This window comes from Protobothrops mucrosquamatus, unplaced genomic scaffold, assembly GCF_001527695.2.
Source record: "Protobothrops mucrosquamatus isolate PMUCROS unplaced genomic scaffold, P.Mucros_1.0 scaffold1335, whole genome shotgun sequence".
Lineage (NCBI taxonomy): Eukaryota > Metazoa > Chordata > Lepidosauria > Squamata > Viperidae > Protobothrops > Protobothrops mucrosquamatus.
Window position 1 is genome coordinate 198,529 of NW_015387533.1, and position 18,848 is coordinate 217,376.

The 18,848-nt window shown below is 40.7% G+C and overlaps 1 protein-coding gene across 1 annotated transcript in view; it reads left to right on the top strand.

Moving 5' to 3' along the window:
- Positions 1 to 17,531, top strand: part of ALOX5 (arachidonate 5-lipoxygenase) — a 156,016-nt gene extending 138,485 nt beyond the window's left edge. The window contains exons 7-10 of the mRNA XM_015821464.1: positions 564 to 710; positions 787 to 990; positions 13,598 to 13,684; positions 17,328 to 17,531. Of these exons, the coding sequence (XP_015676950.1) occupies positions 564 to 710; positions 787 to 990; positions 13,598 to 13,684; positions 17,328 to 17,510 (621 nt within the window). The 3' untranslated portion in view covers positions 17,511 to 17,531. The remainder of the gene's footprint in view (positions 1 to 563; positions 711 to 786; positions 991 to 13,597; positions 13,685 to 17,327) is intronic.
- The last annotated feature ends 1,317 nt before the right edge of the window (positions 17,532 to 18,848 follow it).

Sequence of the window (18,848 nt, forward strand, 5' to 3'; positions counted from 1 at the left end):
CCTAAAAACAAAAGTCTACCTCTCTAGACAGGATCCAAGGTATAGATTATGCAGAGAGGCCTCAGAGACAGTCCAACATATAGTGGTAATGTGTAAGATGCAGGCAGGAACAGCATACACTGAACTGCAGAACCAAGCATTGTGTATGGGAACATCTGCACACAGCGTATGGGCTAGACCCTCCTAAGTCCAGATGGAAGATTCCAGAGAAGGTTATGGGGAATAAGAGGCTAACATCCTGTGCGACTTCCAGATCCAGATGGACAGGTAGGTATTGGGCAATCAACAAAACATTGTGGTAGTAGACAAGGACCACAAGAAGTGGTGGTGATAGATATAGCAGAGGAACTGGAGATGATGTGGAAAGTAAAGGCCTAAGTGATCCCAGTGATGAGAGGAGCACTCAGAGCTACGAAACTGGCAGAAGTAGTTAAATTGTTCAGCCTATTATAAATTTTCTTATTTATGTGTTTGTGATATAAATATTCCAAAGATAAAATACTTAATGTTTCCAGGATTATTTTTACATCTCAAATTGCTTACCTTTTTTTTTTTTTGGACAGCAAGGAAATATTTTCATTGTGGACTATGAACTTCTAGATGATGTTGAAGTCAATAAGACAGATCCCTGCACAGTACAGTATTTGGCTGCTCCTATCTGTTTATTGTATAAGAATTTAGAGAATAAAATTCTCCCTATTGCAATTCAGGTAATTTTGGTTTTATCCAATTAAAATAACATTTGGTTGTTATTGAAGATATTAACCATTCTATTAAACCTTTCAGATAAATCAAGCTCCTGAACAAAGCAATCCTATTTTCCTTCCATCTGATGCTAAGTATGATTGGTTATTAGCCAAAATATGGGTACGTTCTTCTGATTTCCATATTCATCAGACTGTGACTCATCTGCTTCGGACTCACTTAATTTCAGAAGTTTTTGCAGTGGCTATGTTCCGACAATTGCCTGCAGTCCATCCTCTCTTTAAGGTGGGTTATTAAATACTGGAATAAGATGTATTATTTTATAATCTATATTATAATAAGGCCAATTTGATATAATGGTTAAGGCAGCAGAGTTAAGAAGAAGAGTTAAGATATAGAGTTAAGAAGAACAGCAGTACATACACAGAGAGAAGGTGTATGTACTGCTGTTCTTCTTAACTCTATATCCAAGCACCTCAAGGATTACAGTGGCTGTGGCATATACCAGTTCACTGGTTTGAGTTATGATTGTACTGATAGTCTCAACTAGTCAGTTAGCGACTGTTCAATGTTATGATGGACCTACCTGGGGGTAATTATGACTTGGTTTTGAAATTCCAATGGCATTTGGCAATGCAGCTGTATTTACAGCTGTTTGGAGCATTCCACAGTTATGTGACCATGTTTGATGATGGTTTTGCTGAAAACTGGCAGTTGCTTCCCTTTTTTGGCAAAACCAGCCCATAGCAAAACATGGGTTCACTTAACAATCACAGTATTCACTTAACAAGGGTGCCACAAAAAAATCATAAAATCAGGTCAGTCATATATACATTCAGTCACACCCCACTTAACAACCACAGTGATTCAAGATTGACTCAAAGGTATATTTGTGTTGTGTGCGCGCGCTACGTGCCTATGGTGCATGGTGACTACCTGGATAAATCCCTGTATTTTCTTGGGAGGCAGTGGGCTACAAACACACTGTATATGAGAAACTAAGCATAGCAAGGAGGGTTGATTCTGTAAGACCCAATAAACCAATAGCAATCCTCATTCAAAAAGCAAGTATGATGTGATTGTTATTGCTGGAATATTCTGTGATGTTTATAACTGGAAGGCTACATTGTACATGAAAGATGGGGATGCTGCTTTGTACAGGAAGAAAATGTACACTTGCACAGACGTTCAGAAAGCAGAACATGGAAATCCTTTTGAAAATGTTTGGGTAAGAATCAAAGAATCAGACTTGTATGTGGGATTTCAGAAAAGGATTTTGAAGAATTTGAGGGAAGATGTTGGAAATGGGTTCAAAAATTTCTTCCATAAGAAGAAAACTCTAAAAGGTCTCCACTATGTTATATTTTATTCATTTTTTGAAAAATAGTGTGCTTTATATGTCTATTTGCATTCGTTAGGTTAAAACAAATCAAATCACTAAGAATAAATATTGCCCTCATTAAATCAAATCAAACTGATAAGAAAAATAATAGACAATTGATACATATGAGATATACTCAGAAAGAGTATCATAACTTCGAACAGTCACTAAACAACTGGTCATAAGTCAAGGACTACTTGTATAACAAAGCTATTTTTAAAAGATAAATAGAAATTAAGTTAAAATTAGAGACCCTATATGTGAGTTCTAATCCCATTTTAGGCATGACGTTTGTGCCAGAAATCAACACCAACTTGAATAAAACAAAATGAACTCTTGGCATAAATTAGTAAATCCCTTGAGAGTCAAACAATGTATATACGACAGCAAATCTGTCATTTTTTCTTTCTAGGATATCCATCCATGGAATCCTTCCTAATCTCTCTTTTAGTTTGGTTTGATTTAGGCAAAATCTAAACACAAATCTGATTTTGTTCAGTCACCTCTGCATGCATTATGATGAATTCTAGTAAGTCATAGTCACTCTTCGACAAAGTTTCTACAACTTCCACTCCTGCAACCATTTCATCCCTATTAGTTAGGATTAAATCCAGTATAGCCGACCATCTACTTTTCTCCTCCACCTTTTGGGTGACAATCTCTGTTGCGTTGCAGTTGGTTTCCAAGTTGATGACAGAGTAGTTAAAGTCCCCTATTATTACACTGTGGTATTTCCTGCACATCTCGGCTAACTGATTAGCAAAGAATTCATCTATTTATTCTGTGTGGTACATGTAGTACACACCTATAGCAATGCCATTTCTTTTTATTTTAATATCTTCCCAAATACATTCAAGAAGGCTTTCATCCCTAATATTGTGTATGTAAGGAACCACTTCAATCCACATCTTAAGAAAGCAGAACTCTTGGAAACAATCTCTTCGAACAGGAAGTTTTACTAAGAGAAATTGATAGCAGGCATGATCAACAGGATCTGAGGGATTCCCTCACAAATCGATGTTTTAAAGTGTCCCTAAGCAATCCCACCCCGCAGTTCTTCTGAGCGATTCAGACCGGCAGATTTCTAGGTGTTAAATCCAGGAAATATAACATCAATCTGGCTCCGTTGTGCATGATCATTCAACAGCTCCTCACACCTTATTTTGATGATGGAGAAATAAATCAGATCCCGGAGGGCTGTATCTTTTCACCCCCCTTTTCCTAGCTGGCCAGTAAGGAGGAGAAGTTCAGAGGGGCATAGGATAAGAGGCAAATGGTTACATTGTAATGGCTAGCAGACCCGAAGGCGAATAAACAAAAGGTTACTTTGTAGTGAATAGAAGAAGTGAAAGTAATAAAACCCGCATGCATATCCCCCCTCCCCCTTGGGAGTATGGCAGGATCCAGGAAAGGGTAAGAATTGGTTTTGCATCAGAGAAGATAGATAGAAAGGAAATATAACTAGATTCTGACAGTGTATTTCTGTAGAGATATACTGTAGTAATTCTTTGCATACAAAACTACTGCGCCCCCTTTTTTGAATTGGTTCTGGTTTTTCTTTTTTTTCTTCTTTGAACAATTTATAACTTCTACCAGTATGTTCCAGTTATGGGATGGGTTCCATCCCATCAAATTTCGGTAATAGCAACACCATTGTATCTGCCCTCATGTACTAGGACTGCAAGTTCTCCCCGTTTGTTACTAAACTCTGAGCATTAGTATATAAGTATTTGAGTTCTTTATGGCTCACCTTGCATTTGCTTCCTAGTTTTCCTGTTTTATTCCCTTCATTATTGGCTGTTTGGTTGTCTTGGGGTAGCCCTAAAGATTGATCTTGCTCCCCTTTCAGTTTTAGTTTAAAGCTCTTTAGATGAGCTAGTTGTTTTCCAATCACATCCTTCCTGATCCTTGTAAGATGCACTCATCTCTTGCCAGAAGACTTTCCTGTAGGTAATATAAAGTAAACCAAAGTCCCAAAATCCAAATTTCTCTTGGCCCCATTCCTTGAGCCACCAGTTTACTTCTAGAATCCTCCATTCTCTGAGTGAATGTTGACCTTTTGTTGAAAGTACATATGAAAATATCACCTGTGCCCCCAAATGTCTTACTTTGCTGCCTAGTTACCCATACTCCCATTAAATTGTTGTCAAGGTTCCGACTAACAAACCCAAGCAAGCAAACACCTTCGAGACTTTTTGTTCTCTTAATGTAAAACTTTATTGAGTAAATCATTTTGGCATGTATGAAAGTAAAACCAGCTCTGGCTAAACCCCATCCAAGCCCCATATAGTAAAAGCATAGATTCTTTCTCCTCCCTCTGGATCAGGTCACATTGTCCAATTAAATGGGAAAATATTGTTATGAGAAAATGTTTCTGCATCTGGCCAGATACCTGCAAATTGTCCTTGGGTCTCACGGTCTTCTCTTTAATAATCCAAAATAATAATCCAACCAGAGTCTTAAACTTCAAAAGAGCTGAAGAGAGAACTTAGGAAGGATTCCATGGATGAAAATCCTAAACAGGAAAACAATTCAAGAAGTGTGGGAAACTCTGTCGGTTCATAAAAAAGTCTTGCAACAGAAGTCAAGGATAATAAAAAAAAGTTTCTTTCAACATATTAATAACAAGAAAAAAGTCAAGGAAACAATAGGTCCATTAAAGAGAGAAGATGGCAAGGAAGTAACAGGCAGTAGGGAGAAAGCAGAGCTGCTTAACTCATTCTTTGCATCAGTCTTCACACAAAAAGAAATTACAGTCCAACGTACCAAAAAAAACTACTGCAGAAGACAAACTAGAAAGAAAAATTAAAATAAGCAGGAAAATGGTAAGAGAACACCTATCCGACCTTGATGAATATAAATCACCAGGACCCAACAGATTACTTCCCAGAGTTCTGAAGAAGCTGGCAGATGTTATCTCAGAACCATTGTACCATATCTTTGAAAAATCCTGGAGTACAGCTGATTGTAAAAGGGCTGATGTGGTTCCCATCTTCAAGAAAGGGAAAAAAACAGACCCAGGAAATCACAGACCAATCAGTCTAACATCAATACCTGGGGAGATCCTGGAAAAGATAATCAAAAAACAGATCTGTGAACACCTAGAAGCAACCCAAGTTATAACCAGTAGCCAGCATGGGTTTGTCAAAAACAGATCATGCCAAACCAATCTTATTTCATTCTTTGATAATGTGACTAAATTAGCAGACCAGCGAAACGCTGTGTACATAGTATACTTAGACTTCAGTAAGGCATTTGACAAAGTAGACCACAACCTGCTGCTTAGTAAGCTAGAAAAAAGTGGGATAGACAACAACACCATTAGATGGATCTGTAGCTGGCTGACAAACTGTACTCAACGAGTAGTCCTCAATGGTACTACATCCACATGGAGAGAAGTAAGCAGTGGGGTACTACAAGGCTCCGTCTTAGGCCCAGTACTCTTCAATATCTTCATCAATGACTTAGATGAGGGAATAGAATGGGAACTCATCAAATTTGCAGATGACACCAAATTGGCAGCAATAGCCAACACCCCAGAAGACTAGCTCATCCAAAAAGATCTTGACAAACTTGAACAATGGGCCCTATCCAACAAAATTAGTTTTAATGTGCAGAAAAACAAAGTTTTACATTTAGGTAGGAAAAATCAAAGGTATAAGTACAGATTAGGCGAGACCTGGCTCAAAAACAGCAACTGTGAGAGGGACCTTGGAGTCCTAGTAGACGATCACTTGACTAGGAGCCAGCAGTGTGCAGCAGCAGCTAAAAAAGCTAATACAATCCAGAGTTGTATAAACAGAGGCATAGAATCAAGATCATACGAAGTATTAGTACCGCTTTATAAAACCCTAATAAGACCACACCTGGAATACTGCGACTAATTTTGGTTACCATACTACAAAAAAGATGTTGAGACCTTGGAAAAAGTTCAGAGAAGAACAACTAAAATGATCAAAGGCCTGGAGACTAAAACATATGAAGAATGGCTGCAGGACTTGGGTTTGGCTAGTTTAAAGAAAAGAAGAAATAGGGGAGACATGATAGCAGTATTCCAGTATTTGAGAGGCTGTTACAAATAAGAGGGTGTCAAGCTATTCTCCAAAGTACCAGAGGGCAAGACAAGAAACAATGGTTGAAAACTGACCAAAGAGAGAAGCAACCTGGAATTTAGGAGAAACTTCCTGACAGTGAGTACAATTAACCAGTGGAACAGCTTGCCTTCAGAAATCGTGGAGATTTTTAAGAAGAGACTATACAGTCACTTGTCTGAAATGGTATAGGGTTTCCTACTTGAGCAGGGGGCTGGACTAGAAGACCTCGAAGGTCCCTTTCAGATTCTATTCTATTCTATTCTATTCTATTCTTTGAAGTTGCATTCTAATGCTTTCCCTCTCCCCCCTACCCAGAGTTCATTGGCAAGCTGAGAAGCAATAATTGCTGTAGCAGCAAAACTGTGCTTCAAAACTTGACAATTGTTTTCAGGCTCTTAGTTGTATCATTTGTCCATGAGCAGTGTAGTGGCATCGTAGTGAAGATACTCACTTTCCACCTAGAGGTTGAGAATTCAATCCTAGGTAGCAGCAGATATTTCTCTCCTAGGGCATAAAGAAAAAATATCTGCTGCGAACTCTGCATAGTGTCAGGAAAGGCATCTGGCCAGTAAATCTACCCCAGATTAAGGGATTACAGGGTTCTAAAAAGGGAGTTGTATCATTTGTTCCAACATGAAAGAAGACTACAACTCTCTGTCACATTTTTAATCTTTGCATCTGGGAGATAACATACCTCCCTTGAAAAATAGTCTGGTCTACAAATGGATGAGTCTGTTCTTTTGAGTAGTGAGTCATCTATCAGCAACACACATTTTGGGGGGGATGAGAATCTGAGTTTATTTACTTATGGTCACTGGAACATTTGACATAGACTTTTTTCTAGGTATCTGGATGTTTTCTTCCAGGGGGAGGGTATGAAATTGATTGTTCAGCTTCAGAGGGACTGAACATAGCCCTCCTTCCTTCCTTCCTTCCTTCCTTCCTTCCTTCCTTCCTTCCTTCCTTCCTTCCTTCCTTCCTTCCTTCCTTCCTTCCTTCTGACATGCTGCCATTATCCTTTCTATTTCCTGGTAGTTATTTCATCTTTGTTTTGTTCTGTTTGGATACAGTGTTCCAACTTTACTAGAAGTTCATCATGTTCACCACTGAATCTTGGAGTGGCTGTTCTCTCAATTTTTGTTCTAGCACACCAATTAATTTACATTTTGTGCAGGTATAATTTGGGTCCTCCATGGGCAGCAATACAAACATGATGCACTTGCTACTATAACTGCAGTATCCCTGACTTTGATATTCTTCATAATTTTTTTTGTTATTCTTCATGCAAATAATTCCAGTAAATCCAAGGCAAATAGAATCTTTTATTTAAAAAACTCATTTTTTTTCTTGAGGTACTATTTATAACTCCATAAGAAGCATGAAAACAAGGTCTTTAGTTAAAAAAATGTTCTGTGTCAAATACACAAAGAAGCAGGCAGAAATTAGGAAAAAGAAAAGAAAGTGAAAAAATCCCTCAGCTCATAAAAAAGTTAAATAAAAGTAAATCTGGGCTCCTTTGGATAGCTTAACAGCCTCCTGTTAAAAATTAATCATTTCCTCCCTATTATGGTTAATACTGAAATAACACTTAAGTATAACAAAGCAATACAGCCTTCTGATAAAAATTAGTCTTTTGCCCTCTATTATAGTTAAAATTGAAATAACACATAAGTATAATGAAGCAAAGGCAAATCATGTGTTCATTTTAACCAATCATATGTTTTTGTTGGTAGGTCTTAGAAAGTTTATAAGGCAAAGAATGAAGAAAAAGCAAAAGAAAAATCATTCACAAAAAGAAAATCATTCAACTCTCAAAAAAAGAGGGTTTACAGACATCTAAAAAGGAGATTCTCCTTCCATTCCTCTTTCTTCTCAATCTCCTTCTCCTACCTTAACAGCCACTGTAGGGAAAAAGTTGCAGATGCCCACATGCCACACTGCTATTCTTCAATCTCAATCCTCCTTCTTCTTCTCTTTCTTCTTCTCCCCTCTTTCTCCTCCTCTTTCTTCTCCTTCCTTAGCAGCTGCAGTGGGAGTGCCAATTTTTGTAGCCATGGAAGCTCACTAGATGATTTGGGCCCATTGTACCTATGGGAAAAAATGGAGGAGGAAGTGCCACTTAAGTCTGTTTTCAAAAATCCCAGATTACCAAACTGGAAGAGACAGAATAAAAGAAATATGGTAGTTTCTTTGAAACTTTTAATTAGACAATTGCTAAATAATTACAGAAGGAAATGGAATATCAATTTGCTTGTATCATTGTCAGAACCCAGGTGTTGGGGTTGGGGGTGTTTTCTTTATTCTTTATTCCTGTGCGTTCTGCCATGCTCCTGGGGGGAGGGGGGAAGCCATGGGTGCTACAATGTATCTACTTTGCTTAGCTATAGCCGCTACAATGCTACAATGTCTTATCAGCCCTGTTCCCACAGCGGGTTCACACCTGGAGATGGGCCCATTTGAACTGACTGGATGGACTATTGGGGTGGGGTTTGCTAGATGCTCTTTTAACATATTGATTCGTGCGGGAAACCTTCAAATCCTGCCTTCTATGCCTGCTGTCAACTTCTCCTAATAAAAGTTCCTTTTGGAATGAAGTTGTTCCAGGAATTCTGCTTTCTTAGGAAGAGGGATTGAGGCGGGTCCTTACATTAGGCAGGATTTGCAGAATTCGGTCAGCCCAGAAGGTAGACCCTTACCACGGGGACCATGCAAATGATGTTGGATTTAGGCATGGAGAAGGAAGAAGGCACCATGGGGAAGGAGGAAGTTTCCCTCCAGGTGGCCCAAAGTGGGCCAAAGTGGCCCAGTTTCTCCGACGAAGATGTGGCCACTGAGAACTGGAATAAACCGAGGTGGTCAATGGGCATTGGGAAGAAGGAGGACTGGGATTGGAAGGCGAGGAAAGTGACTCTCAAATGGGGCAGTCACCAACCAGGCTGGAAATGAGAGATGGAGAGGTCGCTCCGCCTCAGCGAGGACCAAGATGAGAGACTGGCCTGCTCGAGTTGGTTCCTAGAGCAAGCCATCGACATGCTGAGAATTGCCTTCAACTCCCTCAAGGAGGAGAAAACTGCCCCGTGCCAGGGCACCTCAAAGCCTGGACCAGCAGAAGAAGAAGGTGATGCAGAAAGTGAAGTGGTGAACCCAGGCCCCTCCACTACCACCTCAGAGGCTGCAACCACAGTGGCAGCCACCCCTGTATGAGCCGCACTGGCCGACGGAGATGGGCATCAACAAAGGCAGAGGAGAAGCCCTGGTCCAGATGGAAATTCCTACTTTTGGCGGTGAAGTGCACTGGGGAACCTTAGAAATTGGGGATGAGTGGATGGTGACCCTACACGATGCCAATGCTGCGGAACTGCGGAATTTCCACCACTTCATGGCTGCCCTGAGGATCCCTTGGCAGATCGGAAAGCTAGAGAATGCATAAAGACGGTGAGACAGGGCCGTTGCTCTGTGGCGAAGTACACAGAGGAATTCCGAGCCCTAGGCAGCCAACTCAACTGGCTGGAAGAAGTCCTCGTGGGCCATTTTAAAGATGGACTAAATGATGATCTGTACTATGCCTGCATTCCCCAGGGGGATCCTGACCGACTCCACAACTGGTACAATTTGGCCGAAGAAGCTGAAATCGATAGAGCTCGGAGACAACGGCACCTTGGACAGTCCTGGGGACGATTCCCTGCAGAAGGAGCTCGGGAACAGGCAAATCAACCCACCGCTTCTCCGAGGATATCAACCTGTTTCAAGTTTGGGAAAGAGGGACACCACACAGCTGAGTGCCGTTCAAAGACCCTGGTGAGGAAGCCTGACTGAGCTGGAGGGGGAAAGCCTGGGAAAATGCCACAGAGACTGAAGGAAACAACCGTGAAGAGCATGGAGGTTGTTGAGGTCCAAACCCCATCAACCAAGGGGGGAGGAACTCCAGCCCCAACCGGGAAGCCACCTGAATCCTCTGATGACAGCTTGGAGGACGAACCCCTGGTAAATGGACCCATCGCGCCCCTCACCAGAACTGTAGAACTGTTTAACCCAGGGATGCTGGAGAAGGTCTCGTTAAGAGCCCTGATAGACTCAGGCTGCACCCACTGCCTCATAAGCTCAACCCTGGTGGGGAATTTAGGAATCCCGGTAAGGAGGTTGAAGAAGCCAATTTTGTTTGGCCAATTAGATGGGTCCATTGCAGGGGGAATCCCAGCCACCCTCGCCACAGCCCATCCAGCTCACCATAGGGGACCACATAGAGATTATAACATTCGTGGTGACCCCTGGAATGGAGTGCCTGCTTATTTTAGGAATGGTGTGGTTAACAAAATGGAACCTGAGAGTAGACTGGAGAACTGGAGAGCTGAGATTCCTGAAAGGGGTTTACAGTGCAAAGGGAGTGGCCCGAGCCAAAAAGGGAACCAGGGGTCCAGAAAGTGTGGCAGTGGTGAGCAATGGGAAGCTGGAAGGCATACCCAAGGAATATCAGGGTCTAGCTGAAGCGTTCAGTGAAGAGAGGTCCGACGAATTACCCCCCCACCGTCCCACAGACTATGCTATTGAGTTTTTGCTGGGGGCGAAATTGCCGAAGCCGAAAATGTACTCCATGACCCCTCAGGAATTGGAGGAATTACAGAAATTTATAGACAAAAATTTAGCGAGAGGGTTCATACAACCAGCGAAGCCCAAAACGGCAGCCCCTGCATGGATTATAGATCTCTCAACGCAGTTAGCGAGAGTAATCTCTACCCACTCCCCTTAATGAAAGACATGCTATCACGTTTAGCAAAGAGGAATTTTTTTTCAAAATTGGACTTACGGGAGGCATACTACCAAATCAGAATTAAGGAAGGAGATGAGTGGGAAGCGGATTTCAATTGCCCCTTGCTATATTTCCAGTTTAGAGTGCTTCTGTTCGGACTACAAGGGGCACCTGCCGTATTCATGCATTTGATAAATGAAATGTTCCAGGAGCACCTCTATAAAAGGGTGCTTGTCTACTTGGGCGATATCCTGATATTCATGGAAACCAAAGAAGAGCATGTCAAACAGGTGCTAAATAAGTTACGAACCACCCGCCTGTATGCCAAACTATCCAAATGTGAATTTCACAAGGAGAAAATTGATTACCTAAGATATCATATATCTCCAAAAGTCATAGAGATGGACCCCGAGAAGGTCCAAGCAGTGTTAGAATAGGCTCTGTCCCACACCTGGAAACAACTACAAAGCTTCCTTTGGTTCGCTAACTTATATTGTCAATTCATCCCCTCTTTCGCTCAAATTGCACTACCCATCACAAATCTACTAAAAACCAAAGGGAAGGGGAAACCGAAGCCCAGCCAACCACTGAAATGTACTTTGGAGTGCCAAGCCACTTTTGAGAAACTGAAAAAACTATTCTCAGTGGAACCGGTCTTAAAACACCCAGACACCGAAAGACCTTTCATCATTCAGGCAGATGCCAGTGATGTGGTGGTGGGGGTGGTACTGCTTCAGGAGAACGATGAAGGGAAGTTGCAACCCTGTGCATATACATCAAGGAAACTCACAGAAACCGAGCAAAGATGGGTAGTGTGGGAGAAAGAAGCTTATGCCATTTGTTGGGTCCTCCTAATCTGGCGACATTTCCTGGAAGGAAACAAAATCCCTTTCCAAGTATGGACTGACCATAAGAACTTAGGGGCTTTAAAAACACCCAGGAAACTGTCCCCTAAACAGGCGACATGGTCTCAGCATTTCCATCGGTTCAATTTCACTATCAAACACTTGCCAGGGGGGAAAAACGTCCTGGCAGACGCACTGTCATGATTACCACAGTACAATAGCACAAAGACTGAGATAGCAGACCTACTCATACCATCAAAGCAACTAGTCACTACGCGAGCGCAAGCAAAAAAAAATCCCAAATCACTAGTAAGCTCGGCAGGAGTGGAGTTCAGCCAAGCATTAGAAAAAGATGAATGGTTTCTAAGCCATAAGAATCTATGCACAATGAATGATGGCCTACCTTGGATAGGGGGAAAATGCTACATTCCAAAGAGCCAGAGATTAGTCTTCATGCACCTCTGCCACGACTCCAAAACAGCTGGGCACTTTGGATTCGTGAAAACCCGCCACCTAGTGAAGCAGCAGTTTTGGTGGCCTTCAATAAAAAAGGACATTGAAAACTATGTAGCTAGCTGTCCCGTTTGCGCAGTGGCTAATCAAAGGCAAGAGAAAACCCCAGGACTATTGCAAAAGTAGCCACCCTGTCGGCACCCTGGAGGGAGATTTCTATGGACTTTATTGTGGAACTACCAGAAAGTGGGGAAAATAATGTCATTTGGGTACTGACGGACTTGTTTTCAAAGCAGATTGCTCCCAAAATGAATGGGTCCACAAGCGACATGTCAGAGCCCCAAGATTACTTAGTAAATTTCATACTAAATATCCTGACAAACCAGACTAACCCGTATATATTTCCTCTCCTTTTTTGTTTCCTCTACAGGTGGATCTCTCATTTTTTTAAGGGGGGGCGGCATGTCAGAACCCAAATGTTGGGTTTGAGGAGTGTTTCTTTTATTCTTTATTCCTGTGGGTTCTGCCATGCTCGTGGGGGAGGGGGGAAGCCATGGGCGCTACAATGTATCTACTTTGCTTAGCTATAGCTGCTACAATGTATCCTCTCCACTTCCCTCTATCTGCCTGCTCTTTGAACTATTTTTCTTGATGCCAGCCTGGGGTGAGAATTGAATGCACCTCTGGCCATCTGTCTTATCTCTGGCCATCTGGCATATCTCTGGCTGCGGAAAAAGAGGCGCAAAGACCTAATGGCCTAACAACCTTGGAAACATACATCTAATCAGCCCCGTTCCCACTCATACCTGGAGATTGGCCTGTTTGAACTGCAGGGATAGACTATTGGGTTGGGGTTTGCTAAATACTCCTTTAACCTATTGATTCGCATGGGAAACCATCAGATCCTGCCTTCTATGCCTGCTGTCAACTTCTAATAAAAGTTCCTTTTGGAATGAAGTCGTTCCAGGAGTTCTGCTTTCTTAGGAAGAGGGATTGAGGTGGGTCCTTACAATCATTTTCAACAGGCTCTGAAGTAAGTGGCTGGTAGCTGGTACAGTCAGTAATTTCAACTTTTTTATTTGTACCTTTTTTACTCATCAGAAAAGCAGTAGGATTTGTGAGCTCTCTGTCTCAAACACACCAGAGATTAATGGGAAGGACACTAAATGAAATGCCTCTTTGGAAGATAGATGGTTGGGAGCTAAGAAGTACTAAGCTTCTTTTAAATGCTTTTTGGGAGAAAAGTTTGAAAAAAGTACTATCTTATAGACTCAGCCTTGCTCACTACAAAGCCATTTCTAACTTTTATGGTAATATTTATGAAGTTATGAAAAGTTTTTCATCCAGTAATCTATTTTTTTCTCATTCTTAGCTCCTGATACCTCATGTACGGTTTACAATAGCTATAAACACCAAAGCTCGAGAGCAACTTATCTGTGAATATGGACTTTTTGACAAGGTAAGATTAGCCAATTTGTCTAGAGGTTAAAGCATCATGCTATAAATCAGAAGATCCATGAGTTCTAGTTCCACCTTAGCCAGAAAGCCAGCTGAATGACCTTGGGCCAATCACTTTCTCTCAGCCCTAAGAAGCAGGCAATTGCAAATCACCTCCAAATAACCTTGCCAGGAAAAATGAACCTCTCCAGGCAGTTTTCAGGAATCAAGATTGACTTGAAAGTGTGTGTGTGTGTGCGCGCACACACACACACACACACACAAGCACACTCACAAGATGATGCCACTTCCATAGTTCTGGAGGATAACAGGAAATTTGTAAGGTCCTGCCTCAGCTATCTTCTCAGGAAAGCATGACTCTTGAAACAAGCGTTATTTCAGAAGGATATTTTACTGAGAGAAAGTGATTGTAGGGAAGCCCGGTGGAATCTGAAGCTCCTGTGAAAATTGTTAAGCTAATTTTCCATTGTTCAAACCCCAACCCAATGCCCCAGTCCATCAGGAGCCAATTCACTGGCATGAAGGTATTGTGAGAACTCCGAGATGAGAAGGTGATAACAAGTCGTTCCCTGGCCCTGCGACCTTGATAACGGGGGGGGGGGGGGGTNACCTTGATAACGGGGGGGGGGGGGAGTTGACTGGAAAGGTATCCATCCAGATGGCCCTGATGGCCCATTCCTCCCTCCCTAGTTCCCATACAGATACATGAAAGCAAAAGCATTAATCCCCTAGTAACATCCCCCCTCCCTTCAGAATGACAGCATTCCGACAGGGACCTGACAAAATCTTAACTCTTATCCAAACTATAAGAAAAAATCTTACATGTAGTTCTTCCCACCCGTCCATTTTACCTGAATACATTTTTTAGCTCCAGAGAGGTAGGATAGCATTATAAAGAGACTGAACTCCCCCCTCCCTCTCTGAGTTGAAAATTATTTTAAAGATTGTCTAGTCTGACTTATTTAGAGCAGAATCCACTAGAGCAACTTTGACAGATAATTGCCTAGAAGTTTGAAGACCTCCAGCAAATTAAAACTCATTCTTTTATGGGCAATCCATTCTACTGGTTGATTGTTCCTCCTGACATGTAGCTTGAACCTACTTCCTTGTAGTTTTAACCCACTGATTTTAGTTCCGTCCTTGTGAGGTGCAGCCGATCCCTTGCCAGAAGCCTTTCATATAGGTAATGTAGATTGTAGTCTTGGAATCTGAAATTCTCTTAACAGCGCCCTTAAGCCAGTGGTTTACTACTAAAAAATTCTGTTCCCTCATTGGATGTTGATTTTCCATTGGAAATACAAATGGAATACCATTTGTGCTCCTAATACCTTGGCTTTAAACATCAGCTAGAGTTTGTATCTCCTCTTCATTCTGTCTATCTATCCATAAATTCTTCCATATTAATGTCTGCCACATCTTTTACTTTTTCTTTATAATCTTCCAAAAATACATTTAGAAGTATAGAAATTATTACTATCAATTTATTTATTGGTTTATCTTCCAATTCTTCAAAAATCATTTGAAATTTCTCAAGCGACATACCTTTGTCATTTTGTAAATTTCACCTTTCTTATTCCTGCCTGGAACCTTAGTCCTTCTAATATCACATTTTTATATTCTCATACTTAAGTTTATTCGTTGTTTTATTTTGAACTTTCAGTCAATTATCTCATTCATAATAGATTAAACAATTTATGTTCCCATGGAAATATTATTTTGTTTACTCATTTTTTCAGAAGAATTTTCTAAATTCATCTGGTCCCAATATGCTTAAAACTTTCTTAAATTAAATTGTAATTTAGCTTTTTCCATTTGTTTTACATTCTTTAAATTATTTAAACTTAGCTTTTCTTCTATTTTGAGATGAAATCTTACTCACCAGATAGTTTTCAAACTTATTGTTTGGAGGACCTCTTTTAACTGTAAAATAATTATAAATTCAAAAGCGATTAGAAAGTAAGATAGACAAACCCAGTGTCCTTAAAGGCTCCACCCTGATTAAAAGTTTGATGGCTTCCCTCATCTCCTGGAACACCCATGAGGTGTTTAGTATCCTGCTGTCTCCTCACACGGAGCAGCCATCTGGAACATGTGGGTAATCCTTCATCCTCGCCTTGTCCAGAGAGGTTCCATTGGACAGAACATGCTGCTAGTTAAGAACATGCTGCTAGTTATTGCCACAGTATCATCTACACTCTTTCAGAGATGTCTAGTTCATCATTTTCCTCCTTAGAAATCCCCCATAATGTCTTGAACTCCCCAAACTTTCACTGAACTCTGGACAGGAAAAATCAGTCAAAGTCACCTGCCAACATTCCAGTTGAAAGAGCATGTCAGCTCTTCAAAATAGATCAGACTGGGAAACCAATTCCATGTAAGTCAATACTACTTTTATTGTAAAGCTATAGCAACAAAATCTTGCAAGTCCCTTACAACTTCATCTTTGTGTGAACTAAGAAAGAGTTTGTCTGAGATGATTACTTAACATTACATACAAGATCCTTTTATTCCATTATTGCCTTTGTAGCAGATCTTCCTTCTGTCCCTCAAAGCCATTTTCTTTTCCCTCGACATTGCAAGGGCAATTACATTTTAAGCATATAGCTGTAAGGCAGCTATTATAGAATTTTCTGATCCAGGGAAGGAAAACATTTACAAAATGTTTTGTTTGAAATGGTATAGGTTCTCCTACTTGAGCAGGGGGCTGGACTAGAAGACCTCCAAGGCCCCTTCCAGCTCTATTCTCTATTCTATTCTAAAATATTACAGAACAAGAACAGTTGATATCAATTTTTTTTGTATCAAATAAGCAATTAACATCTTCTCCATTAAATCAAGACTTAGAAAGAAGATTAATGGTAATGCGAAACAAACCTTAACATGCCTTAACATAAATGAAGGCACATCTAGTTTTCAAGATTTTGTAATCCTTTCTCATTTCAACAAATCTACCTCTTCTAATCTCTGAGAATCTTGGTTTTATCACTGTGAGCTTCTTTAGGGGGGTTGACAACAGTTGAAGCAGCTTCATACAATAACAATAGGATGGGCTATTTTTTTTTGTTTCATTCTACAACAACAAGCCTCAGGGGGACTATTTAATCCCCCCTGAATTTCAATATAACATCCTGACTGGTGGGCACCAATTTTAGCTTCCATATTTACATATATTAATAGAACTGGGGAGCAGCTCATTATTTCCTACAGGAGAGAGAAAAACCCACCCATTAAGTAACTAAATGTTTTTTTTCCGTAGTGTAAATAGTGTGTAAGGTTTCTTTGGAAAATATGGGGAAGTTGAGTGGCTAAAGCTTTAATATGAAAACAAGCCTACATGGAAACTGGAGCAGCACCAGGGCTTTTTTTTCTCATAGAACGCCCAGAACGGAGTTCCGGCACCTTTTTTGGATGGAACCTTGTAGGGTAGGCAAGGCGGGTTGTATGACAAAAGGTTCTGGCACCTTTAAAAAAAAAAAAAAAGCACTGAGCAGCACACATACAGAAGTCCTTAACTATATCACGACTGCATGTGGCCAAGCTGCATCATTGCATCCTTCTGTATGACCTACTAATCTTAGGAATGTGAGGTCTTTCTCAACTGTGTTTTTCTTAATGACCTATATTATTTGTTTTGGTTGCTAAAGGCAAATGCCACTGGAGGAGGTGGGCATGTGCAAATGGTCCAGCGAGCAATGAAACATCTTACCTACAGCTCTCTCTGCTTTCCTGAAGAAATCAAATCAAGACATATGGAAAGCAGTGAGGATATTCCATACTACTACTATCGGGATGATGGAGTTAAAGTATGGAATGCAATCAAAAGGTAAAAAGTTGAAATAATATCTGGTTAAGATTTTAATTTTATTACATTTTTGATAGTAATATAAATAATGTAGCATAGTTGGAAAAGATGAGTTTATATAGCTCATTCTACTTGTCTTCTACTTTAGATAACTTCAAATTACTGCAGGGATGGATGCTAAATTTCTGCAGCTGTAGTAACCATACAGCCATCTAAGTATAGATCACAAATAGTCAAATACTCAGCGTTCTGGATGGGATCACTCCAGACAGACCTGGTATGCAATCTGAGGATCCTCCTGCACTTGTGTCTCTACAATTCAATAAATTCAATAAATTCAATAAATAATACAAAAGGGGCAAGTGGCAACTGTGGCCAAGAGGGCTTTTGTACAACTTTGAAGTGTGCATCAGTTGGACTTATTCCTGGACCGGGATGCCCTGCACATGACCTCATAATCTCTAGACTGTTGCAATGTGCTTTATATGAGGCTGCTCTTGAAGAATATTCAGAAGCTTTAACTGGTGCACAATGTAGCAACACAGTTAATGGCACCAGTTATTCAGGGCATGTAACATTACTGCCCTGCAAGCTGCATTGGCTTTCACTGTATTTCCAAGTGTAATTCATGGTGGTGGTTGTTACCTTTAAAGATCGTCATGGCTTGTGACTAGGTTAGTTACGGGACCATGTTCCCCAATTATCTTTACCTCTCATACAGGAGGCAGGAGGATCATGCTATGGATAATGTCAGCTAAAAAGGGTTGACTGGTGGGACCTAGAAGGGGAGTTCTTTGGATCACTGTCTATCTGAGATTAGATTGACCAGGTTCTTACTGGTCTTTCATAAGACCTTAAAAACTTAATTTTGGGACCCAGCCTGGGGTCCTGGATATGTGGCAAAGCTTATTTTTCTCGTTATGTTGATAGATACTTAAAGGATGCCTGACTGCTATGTGTTTTAGGTTTTTTTTTTAATTGAAAAGTTTTATAACAGTTACAATATAAACCCCAAAACCAACCCACCCTAAACCCCCCCTCTCCCTCCCCCACTTCCCAGAGCTGGATACAGGGTTACAAATATAATAATCATAATCTAACTAACATTAACCAACTATATAAATAACCAAATCCATAATGCGCTTTAACTCCCTTTTTTTTTTTTATAAATTTTTTTATTAATTTTTCAATTAAAACAACAAATACAAATGATGCATATATATACACCAACAAACAATAAAGATACTCAAAACATTTTCGGATACACTCGGCAGTCCCCGCCTTGCCTCCACCCTCATCCACTTTACCTCTCCTTCCTCCCCCTAAACCTACAACCTCTCCTCCTTTTCTTACCACCTCTCTA